At 33.4% G+C, this 13387-nt stretch overlaps 1 protein-coding gene, 1 long non-coding RNA gene and 1 pseudogene across 3 annotated transcripts; 2 read left to right on the forward strand and 1 right to left on the reverse strand.

Moving 5' to 3' along the window:
* Positions 1-684: 684 nt before the first annotated feature.
* LOC146956809 (U2 spliceosomal RNA) lies at positions 685-865 on the forward strand (annotated as a pseudogene).
* Positions 685-2882, forward strand: LOC146956808 (uncharacterized). 2 transcript variants are annotated; one of them, XR_015021161.1, is made up of 2 exons: positions 685-1378; positions 1486-2882. It is a non-coding gene; the product is annotated as an uncharacterized LOC146956808 (long non-coding RNA). The 2 variants fall into 2 exon arrangements; XR_015021162.1 differs by having other exon boundaries at positions 1907-2882.
* Positions 2694-11179, reverse strand: LOC146956810 (putative ion channel POLLUX-like 2). The gene is made up of 24 exons (XM_085731604.1): positions 11053-11179; positions 10521-10603; positions 10225-10346; positions 9729-10015; positions 9554-9625; positions 8729-8804; positions 8518-8616; positions 8289-8443; positions 8094-8198; positions 7743-7829; positions 6917-7001; positions 6675-6822; positions 6273-6349; positions 6103-6183; positions 5832-6011; positions 5620-5733; positions 5247-5339; positions 5031-5154; positions 4894-4970; positions 4451-4498; positions 4282-4351; positions 4106-4179; positions 3145-3255; positions 2694-3060 (listed from the first exon to the last, which is right to left on the reverse strand). Exons 1-24 carry the CDS (start codon positions 11148-11150, stop codon positions 2959-2961), a joined length of 2568 nt encoding a protein of 855 aa, XP_085587730.1. The 5' UTR covers positions 11151-11179; the 3' UTR covers positions 2694-2958.
* Between the last annotated feature and the right edge of the window lie 2208 nt (positions 11180-13387).

Raw genomic sequence — 13387 nt, forward strand, 5'->3', positions numbered from 1 at the left:
TATGTCTGCTAAGTACATACAAAAATCTTTCACTGCCACTTTGAACCTTAAATTTCCAGGTGCATATGTCTGTGCTATAATATGCAAATTATGCATTATTAAGAGCCTGTTTATATTAATTACATCATCATGTTAGTCTTCAATTCTTCAACTTTAGCTTAACCTGCAACAAAGGCATAAATTATTTTGCAGAAACTTGATTTTTCAAATAAATTCCTGTTTGAAATTGATCAACCAAAACTGTACAAAACAATAGCTGTCTGTAGTGATCCTACTACATCACAGTTTGAATTCTTAAGAGTATTTTGGCATATAATTCTACAGACACACACAACTGTGGCACTCAAAACAAATGAATGAACACAAAGATGAAAGGTATAATAGCCTTAGCCGGTTAGCCCATCAACAAAAGCAAGGGATAAGATAAGAATCAGATCATGATATTTTGCTTTAAGACAAGAATATTAATTTAATTTTTGGCAATTCATCATGATGGCCTATGTGTATGTATCTACTCTGATTGATGATATATGTTTTAAGAATAAAGAAAACAAAGGAGGAAGAAAGTGTTAGGAAGAGAGTTTACCAAGCAAGCTGTTTCAAGAAAGTCCCACATCGGTTATTCAAGAAAGCAAGTGAAGGGATGTGATATATAAAAGCACAAGCGAGTCCATCTTTCAACTCATACCTTTCTCGGCCTTTTGGCTAAGATCAAGTGTAGTATCTGTTCTTATCAGTTTAATATCTGATATGTGGTCCAATGGGTCACATGATATTAAATTATTTTTTTAAGGGGGAGAGGCCATTCAATAGCTTGCTATTGGGCTTTTCAAGTGTTGCTTCTGCATAGGCCGGCGCACCCCACCAATTCAAGTTCAAAATTTTTATTTTTATTTTTTAACCATTACCTTGTGTTCTTTCAAAACACCAAAAAACCACTACCTTCTTATATGGGGTTATGTTGATGTTGATTTACGGATGAGGATCCTGGGCAAGCTCATGTCAAGGCTGCTTGAATAAACCTATTAATGTCTAATGAAGATACAGTTCTGCAAACTCGCAGGATGATGGAGTATAATAATCCACTTGGGTTTGTTCCTAAAGAAATAACGAATTCTGATTCCTCACCTCAAACTGTGGTCAAAAAATAAATTCAAACTTTTTTTTGACTTTTGGATTTGATCCTATATTAATGATCTTCTTCCTGTAGAAGGACCCGAACAAAACGCTAGCTACACAAAAAAGTATGCAGTTGCAATAAATCAAGCTTCCTGAGGAAATATTGTGAATGTTTAAAGGTTTATACATGGTAGAAAAAGGATAGTTCAGATGAAACGAAGTCCGAGCTTGACGTAACAAAAGCATTACAGATTACCAGGTTTGATACGCTAATTTTTGTCTTTGATGGGATGATAAATTTGATCTTCATTATTGATCTCTATTCATTTGTATGTGACAAACCATTGCATCCATTACCATATTCAGTAATGATGGGAAAGTCGCAAAGATCTTGTGCTAAATCTTTGGCAGCCAAAACCAAGAGATTTTGGAATCAATGCTTGCATCAATACTTCTCCTATTGGCAAGATGATATCAATTTCTAATCCTCAATGCGAAATTGAAGTTGAATCATCTCCTACTCACAGTAGTGGCAGAAACTCGACATTATAATTGTTAGTGGTAGATTGTGGTAACAGGGTCACAGATTTGGTTTTTTTATCATTGTGTATAATTGTGAATTACGCATGTCTACTTACAAAAATTGATTGATGTTTCAAATCACGACTTCGTCGAATTTTTTTCTCTGGAAAGTCGTTATCCAAGACTTACTAAACTGTATGTTTTTCTCCAAATAAACATAAAAGAAGAGATTTCTTATTTTATGTATATATAATATCTGTTGCAGCATTCTCGTGCATCTATATCGTTCTCAAAGGCATTCGTTGCTCAGTCAAACACCGATTAGTGGAGGACTGAAGTTTTCTACCGCAATGACAGTCAGTATTGGTGAAAGTTGTAATTCATTCTGCAAGACAGTGAGTCGTTTCCAGACAGGACAGAACAAGCATTCAGCTAATCTAACATGTTTAATTAGAGGAACAGATCCCTGTAACGACATTTTCCTACAATGAGATCTCAACCGCTCATTATTTATACCGATGCAGTCCTAGTCAATTGAGAGGAAATTGGACGGTGTAGATCTTCACTGGACTCTCCAATAAAAATTGCCAAGAGAGAATCCCGATCCGTTTAATTAGTACTAGTATGCATGGACAATGTAAAAAGTTCATAATGTCAACCAATCAGAAATTGCCAAATCTTTAAACATACTTTACTTTAACCATAAGCACTTGAAAATAACACATGGACATATATTTGGATAAACAACTTAATTTTTAGCTTATAATATAAGCACTTATCATGAAAGAGAAACACAGTATAAACTATTTCTATAACAAAAAATAAATTGTTTTTTGTATAAGCTATAAGTTGTTTTCATGAGCTGTCTTTGAGAGGCTACCTTCATAAATTCTCCCAAACAGTTTTACAAGTAGTTATGTCAGTGCATAAGCTCCAATAAGCCATTAAACAGGTTCTTAACATAATTTGTGATTGGTTGACAGACACTAGATAGTGTTACAAATACTTACACTATAGCATTTAGATCCCATATACAAATTAAGTCGATATCATGCCGCAAAATAAAATGTTAACAACTTTATTGAACTTTTGCATTTTTCGTTTGCAGTACAAGAAAGTAAATTAAATTCCATTTACATATTTTACATTTAAGCATCGTTTTGTACCAATTTATTCTGAAAAGAAAAAAAAAAAGAGAGAATATAGACATGAAAAATGAGAGATAGGAACAACAATACAACTCATTAGCAATCAATCACCCCAATGCAATAACCAAATTTTGGGGGTCAGAATTTTCCTAAATTATTCTCGGCATAATTACAAAATGACTGGCTGTTCACCTTCCAGCTCAGATATGACTATCAATGAGTCAGTCAATTCAAGAGAGAGGGGTTCTGACTTTGGAATTGGGTTGATTACCTGAAAATGGGAAAGGTTATTAGTAACATACTTCTAACCAATTATTATTCAAAATAAAACTTGAGTTGCAAGCAATTGTCATACATTCTTGTTCTTCTTCACATAACCTATGGCTACTTCTCTCCTTAAATATGCTCTCTCAGAAAGCTCGGAAAATGATGGATTCTCTCCTTCTTTCATATAAAGGCTAATATCCTGTATAATAAGAAAAAATAAACCTTGAGTTAACTGCAATGCTGCAACAGCTACAATGCATACTTAATCCCCAGTTGGTCGTTTGTTATGATGGATCATCATGTTCTATTTTCAAGACTGTATATACTTCAAAGCATTAATAAAATGTTTAGCACATAAATCATGTTCAAATTTATGGTTGTAACCCTCTGATTTCCAGGGGAAATGGACTCTGGTAATCCGGAGTTCAACTGGGAGGTAAGTAAAGTCTGACAAATGATTGTTCTAGTCAGAACGATTCATCCTCAACTGAATCATGTTCTAGTTTAAAAAACTATATACACTTCAAACCATATATAAATTTTTTGGAATGTAAGTTAATATTGCTGTGACCCATGCCTGCCAAATTAGTGTATCACGAGCAAAGCTAACAATGGAGTATATTGTAAGACTTTCTTTTCAACACACACTCCTTAGTCCACGTTTGGTAAACCATGTGAAGCAAGCGAACGTTTGTTTGAAGCAAAGCTGTAAAAGGATCACCATTATTCCTTCTAGGCCTGGAGCTTTGCAAGTGTTTTCCCAAAATTATGTTCGCCACAGTAACTTCCAAACATACACTTGCTAGTTGAAATTGAAATAAGTCTTGACTATTTTGGGGATGAATCTCTTTGATAAATTATATGGATCCCTCACTAATTTGTTGTTTATCATTTATTCATTCCGTAAGGTTTATCAAATTCATGCACGAAATTTCATGCTAGGAAACATTCAAATAGAGGCATGATATCAAATAAAGCAACATTCCACAGTCGTAATGATTACATACAAAAAAATAAACTGCCACAATGACAACATGAGTAGATATTACCTTCACATATATTTCATCACCCTCTGCATCTAGTATGTCTTTCCAAACTTCATTCAATTCACTATTCTCGGCAACTGATTTCAAGTTAAAAAAAATTAAAAATCATTGACACAAAAGAAATACCACAACAATTAAAAGCTAAAGCTCAACCGAGAAGAGGACAAAAGATTAATGACCTTGAGCAGTTACAAGGCTCAATATTTCCTCCGCCGCAACATAGGTCACTGATGGCTTTATTCTATTAATCTGCAGCATTATAAATAAAAATTATAATTACCATCATCAAAACATTCTACAATCTAAAATTTGAGATCAAAATCAAACCCAAAACAACAAAAGACTTACTTGTTTCCCCAATTTTGAATCGACAATTTCTGCAACTAGATTTTGTACCTACATAACAGCCAATGCAATCCAACGATGATTATCCTCTCCAGTCATACTAAAAACTTCTACTCCGTCCTTAAGTATAGGACAATGTTGACTAAATCAGAGGTAAGAAAGTTTATAATAGTACTAAATTTATTCACAATTGCTATTGTTTTACAAGTTTACTCTTCATGAGAGAAAATTGGTTTATATTTCTCTATCATAGTATTTACTATAGGTTGCAGAAAAATATGTGACATAATTAGGAGTATGTTGGTAAATAAGTAACTAATGTAGTTGAAATTTGAAAAGGGTCTTATAAAAAGAGGACAAGAAAAAATCTCAAGAGGGCCATATATTTAGAGAAGTTAGTAATATTTCCAAAAGGAAAAAATCCTATCATAACAAAAAAATATTACCTTGACTCCAAGTTTGTCGCAGATATTTTCTGCAAGTAGGATTGAATAAGCAGATAGCTTATCTGTCTTGGATGTATCTGCAAAAACAAAAGTCAGTGGCATGCCATTTTCAGTTACAATTTTTTGTGTGTAAGTACCTCCAAGAAGCCAATCTTTGTCAGATATGCAAGCAATTGAAAAAGGAATATCTTCCTTCTTCAATGAAATCTGAATATTCAAAATGGTTTCCTTTAAGGTGCCGTAGTCCATGGGGTTTCCAATCTATAGTATCCAAAAGAAGCACAAGATCATATCAAATGAAAAAATAAATTAAAAGAAATTGAAGCACGTTAATTGATTGCATGAGACATTACCCTATGAGAAACTCGAACATTCTTGAGTTTGCTATGACCAACGATGTTTTCCCTAATAATCCTGTCATTTAATGGCGTCTCTGATAAAACTTCCTGCATATTATTATGGTCAGAAACCATATTATTACATAATCTCCAATGTCATGTATCTTCTGATGGTTCAGAATTAAGATCAACCTATACCAGTAACATAAGTATCTAAGTGGTAGGATATTGCATTTTCGGTTCATGTAAATATAACAAACAGTAGTAGACGTATATTTTTATTATTGTTTTGCGGACCAAGAGGAAGACTGATTAAGGTTTTATGGATTCAAATATACACTCACAAAAATGTGTGGATGAAAAAAGATTCCAAAACACATAAACATACCAAAACACTTCCAGGACCGAGATAGTTCTCATACTCTTGAATCATTTCTACAACATCGGGTCGCCACCCAAGTAAAAGAATGCATTCTTTTGGTCCTACATTCCCGTCTGCTGCCTAAATGGTGATAAGTGATAAAGGTTAGCATTTCAAATAGTACTCGCAGAATAGCACTCGTCGAAAACATCTATACAGCACAGAACAGCAAGTCATACCTTGGAACCAGATCTGTTAGGACGCGTTACAATATTTGCAAGTCTTACTTTACTCAATTCGATGGCATAATCAAAATCTTTTTCAAGTAATTCATTGTTATGACCATCTTTTCCTTCTTTCCCATTTGTGGTTATAACTTGTGGCTTATTAGTATTCTGAAGGGATCCAATGAACAATACCTAACGAGGAAAAATGAATTTAGAAAATCCAAGATAAAAGGTAGACACGACATATATGATATAAATATAAGTAATCTGTAAGTCAATATACTTTATCAGTTATCTGCAGAATTTCATCATCATTTGGGTGGAAGTATATTTTCCCATTCCGGTAAAGACCACATACAACAGCCTGAAATAATATCAATATATAGAGAGCATTAATGTAAAATTATAAATGGAATTTTCAGTCAAGAAATTACATTTGAATAAAGTAATTACGTCTTTAAATATATGTCTTATTTGCCTATATGTCATTCCTTCAAGATCAGGCAAGCTGCAAAGATTGAACACATTTTCTGCAAGCAGAAGTAAAAAAAAATATTAAACACCGGAATAGATATGTGTAGGGCAACAAAAGAAAAATCAATACAAGTTTTAACTGGTTTTCAAATGTAAGACCAAAAATCTCAATCTACTTCAGCGTAAAACCAACTCATCCGAGAAATCGAAACCGGTACCAAAATTGAATGAATAATTTATTTAAAAAAGCATCTAGAAATCATATGAAATCTATATCTTAGTTAAGAATAAAACATACATACATAAATACCATAATAGAAAATCTAGGAAATAGGTAAACATCCAATCTTTAGAAACACGACACAAGCATAAATACATTACTTCGATAATTTAGCAAGTGCCTGTAGATCTTTATAAGTCCTTTCTGCCGAGAGCATTGAACAAATAATTTGGATGCAACATCTTCTACTGGAGATACTTTCAACCCCGAGATTGACTTCAACAAGTCACATGTTTGGGACCTTGAAACCTACATATATCAATTAAGAAAATTTCAAATAGGTTAAATTTCTGCATTTTATATCTCATTTAGTTTCACATAAAGCTGCTTATGAGTAACAAACCTCAACTATTGTGGAGACAGAACCCATATCTGGAATTGGTTGAAGGGCTAAAACAGTAAGAAATGCATCTGTGTCAATTTCATACCTAACAATATAAAGGATCTGAAATCAGTAAACCTTATCAAAGTGAATTCAGAATATTGTAAAATTCAAATTGAGTAAAAGTTAAAACAACTCGAGCTATCTATGGAATTAACCGAACACTACGAGGCAAGTAAACAGTCGATGGATGGAAAAGTCAGCGAAAAATTCTCTCAATTACAACAACGAATATTAGCAGTGAAGTCACTAGGAGAGGGTAGCTTTCCCTAGATCGAATAACCTAGAGCTGCTGACACGATATAGAAACTAAAAAGTAATAGAAGCTAAGGTCTAGGACTGTTTATATAGAAAAAATTACAATAAATCCTGTCCCAATAATTAGGACTAATGATCTGAAATAAATGCAAATTAAATTAAATCGTACTCTTGGAGAATAAAATTATATCTCTCTCCAGATTCTCCTACATATTAACTCATACTCATGGAGACCAATCATTCAGATTAGTAATTCCAATTTTCAGCTCTCTCTCTCTCTCCCCCCCCCCCCCCCCCCAATTCTAAAATCTCCATAACAACTTAAGCAGACACTAATAATTAAAATTCAAACTAGTAACCCCTATGACTTAGATGTTAGTGACGATTACTAATAGCAATTTTCTCTAACATCAGTTGACACCCTCACACACTTTCAATAATAAATTCAAGAAAATAAGTCAAGTGATTTCAGTTCAAACGGAATTATAACAACCTATACCATTAGCAATTTAAGTAGATCAACACTTACCGATCCCCTTTTGCTGGCAGTATAATTATTGCTCGTGCTTTGTTTGCTGCTGCTCTTTCAAATGATTTTGTTAAACTAAGGGTGCAACTGTAAAGCAGAAATTTCAATTATGAGGCATGAAATAAATGAGTTTATAAATCAATTAAAGAAATGACTATAGTTCATTACTTTACTAAACATATGATTAATTTAATTAATGGACTAATCGACTAAAAGAATAATAGCCCTTATTCTATTCAAATATACATCCCAATGCACTGAGCAATCCTAAGCAAAGTAAAAAAATATAAAAAAATAGTATTTTTACAAAAGCCGGTTTGACAAAAGAAGGAAATTACCCAGCGTCGATACCTCTTGCTAAGGAGATCAATATGATACAAATCTTTAGCAATACTGTCAGCTATCCTATCAATCTGTTTTCTTGGAAGATCAGACATAAGAAGGATTCTTTGTTTCCTGCATAGAAATGAAACGACATATTACAGAATCCAGCAATCAAAACACAAGATGAAGGAAATTGGTAACTGCCTTTTATGAAATATTTACCTAGCTGAAGCAGTGCCTAGGCGAACAGCAAACTCGTGATACTTATTTAGCTGCTTTAATATGAAAGGAAGATGACTATTCATCCCACAAATAATGATATGATCGGTCTCCATGACTTGCATTTGTGCTCCCTCCCTGAGCCTTTGCATATTACTCTGTTGCGAAGATTCAATTGTTGACATGCACAGAAATATATTGTTTAAGGAAGGCTTAATAATTCAGATCTTACCCTAAATTGTTCAGTCATGGTACTTAGAAGACGAGAGTAAAACAATATACCCCATATTGCAAGAACAAAGCCAATAACACGCTCAATACGTGTTGGTTGCTGCAGGCCAACAAAATGTGTGTCATTTGGTTTCGCAGAAAGTGTTTATAAGCAATTTGAAAGGACTCGATAGCAAAACCAGATTATGAAATCCAAAATAAACCGAACATACTTTTAAATGAGTAGATGATGAACAAAGACATGCCCATGCCTCCCAAAAACATTCTTCCAGTGATTGTTTATTGTTCCTGGATAATTTAATAATGGCCCAGATTAACAAACATATATAAGCACAGAAGCGCTGAAATCAAATTTTAAGCTGCCGAGGTCTAATTGGGTCGTTAGCAAAGAGAGCTATAAAAATGATCCCATGACTCTGTGGTAACAAACCAAAGCAGAAAAGAAAATAAAGAAGGGGATAAGTTCCACTAGATTCAATTTTAATAATAAAAAAATGATATAAATAATTTCTTGGAAACATGGGTTGGGTCTATATAAAACAACATCTTGGATTTTTTGCTCAATGGGAGTTTTCAGGACTAGTTTACCGGCTCCACAAGTTGTATATGATATCAAACAATCTCCTAAGACATGTTTTGGCAGATTTAGCATTGTGATTCCGCAATTTGGTATGACTCAGAGTGAGCGTAACCATTCCGTTTCCATCTCGATTTAGTTGTATGGTGCGTTTACTTGGTTGTGTATGTTGACGAAATTGTCGTAACAAGTAATGATCACCGTGGCAGCACACATGTAAAGCAACATCTTGTCATTTTTTCAGACAAATATCTTGGCACACTTCATCACTATGTAATTAAGCCACACAGATTCACACATACTTTCTCGCATTCTTCTTTTTCAACAAAAGAATATTATTAAAAATTTTTTTCCTTTTTGTCAAGGCTTCTGGGGAACAAAGAAAATTCCATTTACAATAAGGAAACCACAAAATAAGAATAGGTTAACATTTTATTAGAGTGCATTTATCTATGATTACCTTAGCTTGAAGAACAAGAAACCTCCAATGAAAACAAACGAGATGCATGCTATAAGAAGCACCAAAAAGAATCTGGAAGATTTCAGACAACAAGAGTAGCTTAGAATCTATTAAATTAAATAACCAGTAGATAGATAAGTTCTAATCCAAATAAGCAATGAAGTGATTAACTTACGTGGCAACATTTCTCTCGAGTTGTATGTTAAATAAGTACAACAACCGCGCTAAGCTCCATCTAATATCATGAAAAGAAGGCAAGGAGACGTCTAATTTAAGTGGCTTAGGTGTATTCAAGGCATTAGAAACACAAGCAAGTGCCAAGCTTGTTCCGTCAAGAGTCTGAGGCACATATCGAACTATTGCTTGGACAACATTTATCATCAGACCAACAAACTTTGTATGTGTCAGTTTCAGTACAAAGTACAACGATAAGTACTCTATAATGTTTTTAGCCTGTCGACCCTGTAGCACATGCGGCATTTCGAGAGATTTAGCAAACAATAAACACTGCAAAGTCTAATAATGCATCCATTGCTCCAAAATATTTGAATTTTGAACATAAAACATTAAAGGAAGAAACAATGTGCACTGAATACAAAGAAAATAGGACAACTGCATATACCATCAATACTTTTGTACATTTTATCCAAACTTTTCCACGCATTTCTTACCTGAGAGCTACTATTATTTTCCTCTGTCCAAATGAAATTGGTGCTCACATTTTCTGGAACATGTTCACTATGTTCTGAATTGGAATTAAAAGCTGGCCTTTGAAAATCAACCTGCCATCTCCCTACAGGGTTTACATTAATTAAGCGTATAGTTTCATGTACGAATGAACAATCAAATCGGTTCATAAAAATAATTTCAAATCAACAATGAAGAGCATATGTCATAGGAAACGATAAGGACAGCAAAAAAAAGGAATGTAATTCCGTAGTCTTTTCTCTTGATTCATGCAACTCACCTTCAGTGTGTGGTCGAATACCACGCCTGTGTAATGGAGAAGGTGAAGACCTGAGCCAGCTGATATGACAGGGCACAACCCTCCTGTGAAGCATCACAAGCAATCAAACAAAGAAATGATTCAAATAACAAACTCATTTCAAATATAGAAAACCTAATTCATCCTCAGCAATAGTTGAATAATGGGTCAAAATCTCTATCTCAACAATTAATGAAGATATTCAAATCCATTGAAAACAACAATAAACTTTGTTAAGCAACATAAACTTTTCAAGTAACTGAATCATTTTCATCATCTGTTAAAAAATTTGGAAAATGAGAAATTATCATTAATTAAAGTGACACTAATGACTATTTTACAACCATTTCCGATAAAATTTGAACCATGTCTCGTGAAATTACAAGGTCAACTCTCACCAGTGACATGTTATGTACTATCATTTCCATAATTGAGTTGGGTGAATATGATATAAAAAAAAAATCATAATTATAGATTTCATTTCAACCTAACACTGAAGATGAACAACAAGTACCTGGAATTCTTGTTGTTGGTGTATGATGATGATGAGCAGTATGTGTGCCTTGGAATCCATGGAAGACAGGTGCGCATGTGGAAGTGAGTGAGATTCATGGCTGGTCTGCTCTCACTTTGCTCCTAGTGGACAAAAAGTGTCTCCCAATTATTTATTACGAGGATCCGAGTCAGTCAAAATCTAGAGACTTAACTAATCTTGCGTGTACCAAAATTCAGATAAAGAAAAAAAAAATTTAACACCTCATAAAAATGTGCAATTTCACTTCATACCCTAAAAAAAATAATGTGTGCTTTTGATAAACCGTGACACGAGATGTTGTGTTCCACGTTGAAAATAAAAAACATCATGCAACTAGTTTGTTTGTTGCAGAAGCATGACGTCACAAACTACTACTCCCTCCGTCCCGGAATAACTGACCCATTTTCTAAAAAAAAGTGTCCCAAAATAACTGACTCATTTCAATTTTCAATACAACTTTCATCATTCCCAATACAATATAACACTAAATAATACTACTTTTATCATTCCCAATACAATATATTCCACTTTCCCATTCATTTACACACTTTTCTTAATCTGTGTGAAAAACCAAAGTAGGTCACTTATACCGGGACGGAGGGAGTACTAAATTGTTATCACTTGAAAGCGTGACCGGTCTCTTTCCCGATTCGGACATTTTTGACACAATATAGGGTCCCTAACTATGATCATCAAAGAGTAATAGAACTTCGTACACTCGTAGTGCTTTGGTGGTCCATAGCTATGTGGTTATGGATTCACTTGAAAAATATATTCAATTACATGAAAATTTTAAAATATATATAAAGAAATCGTATTGGATCCATTTTTATCTCTTATTCAATTGAATGTGGAAAATTATTATCATTGATATGGAAAGTACTCATAATAATATAAAATAGTTTTGTCCATTAGTAAATGTGTGGGACGGAAGGGTAACTCGAAGAATAATCCCGACATAATTCTACTTTGAAAGTTATCCTTGAAACTTTTAAAATTTCTTTTATCCTTCACCGAGGGATACTTAAGTGTTGATCTCTCCAACAATAGTTAAGTGTCGTTCAACACTTTTTTAAATCGATTCAATCACTTTTTAAGTTGATTTAAAAAGTCTTTCAACGAAGTTACGTGTCGTTCAATGTATTTTACTCTTTATAAGGTGGTTGGGAGAAAAATGGAAATCTAAAGACTAATTTTATTCTACTTTTATTATGTCCTATCTCTTGTCCCGATTTTAGTCTCCTATTTTTCCTATTTAAATTGGGTCAGACCGATCCGAAGTTTATGGGTTATAATATAATGGGTTAAAGGATCGAATCAAGTATTTTACACCCTAGTTTTGACAACACTACACTTAATTATGTGATTTTTAGTTTAGTTTTTATTACTTTCCTCGTTGGTACAATTTGTTTTTTTAGAGTCCAATTATGTGATTTTTAGTTTTGTTTTTATTTCCCTCAAAAAAAAAAAAGTTTTGTTTTTATTACATTCCTCATTTGTACAATTTGTTTTTAAGAGAGTCCAAGGTGTGAGATGACTCATCACGTGCTAGCTGTGGAGTGTGGGTCATTACATAGATTATATGACTGAAACAACACTTCCTATGTCAATACCTGCCAAATAACACACACTGTAAGCTGTTCCTCACCCACTCCACCATTACATGAACTTTGGACCACCCCCCAATTCCATCCCTCCAACTGCTTATGTTACCAAGTAGTCAATAGTTGGTATCATTGGTCCACTTACCGTTATTGTTCTCCATTATCCCATTAGTAAGGTTTGGGTCCAGTCCAGTTGAGGTAGTGTTCTTGGTTGGTACATTAAGAATATCTTTATTGCAAAAGGGGTGATGAACTATCTTTTTATGTTCTGATTATGTTTAGTCCATAATAGAAGTTATTTTAAGTGGACAACATGATGCCACATGTAAGAACAATATCATTTTTTTTTTTATAATAAACAATATCATATTTTTACTCCAATACTAAAATTATAATTGTATTCTTGATTTATAGTTTTATTTTAATTTTTTACTATAAAGCTCAGTGTGCGATTTTGGAATCCCTCTTTTCTTTTAGCGATTTCGACCCTATATGTTGTATTTTCTTTGTGATTAAGCAGCTTTCCTCTAAAAAAAATCTCAAATATACATTAAGATGATATTTTTTTATTCATGCGTCATATGTAAGAGGGATTACTATATACATGGGTTGGGGTTCGAACCCCCAAATGTCTCACCTATTCATCTTAAAAATTAAATTTTAGCCAATAGACTAATTGATTAAAATAAGATGAAAGAATATTCCATAAA

Source organism: Medicago sativa, chromosome 1 (genome assembly GCF_051527215.1).
Source record: "Medicago sativa cultivar Bolivia chromosome 1, Bolivia_mono, whole genome shotgun sequence".
NCBI lineage: Eukaryota > Viridiplantae > Streptophyta > Magnoliopsida > Fabales > Fabaceae > Medicago > Medicago sativa.

Coding starts and splice junctions, on each gene's coding strand:
- LOC146956810 (XM_085731604.1), bottom strand. CDS start 11,150: ATGAATCTCACTCACTTCCACATGCGCACCTGTCTTCCATGGATTCCA. Junction 7,002..7,742: donor CTGCCAGCAAAAGGGGATCG/GTAAGTGTTGAT, acceptor TTATATTGTTAG/GTATGAAATTGACACAGATG. Junction 5,155..5,246: donor ATGTTCGAGTTTCTCATAGG/GTAATGTCTCAT, acceptor TGGATACTATAG/ATTGGAAACCCCATGGACTA.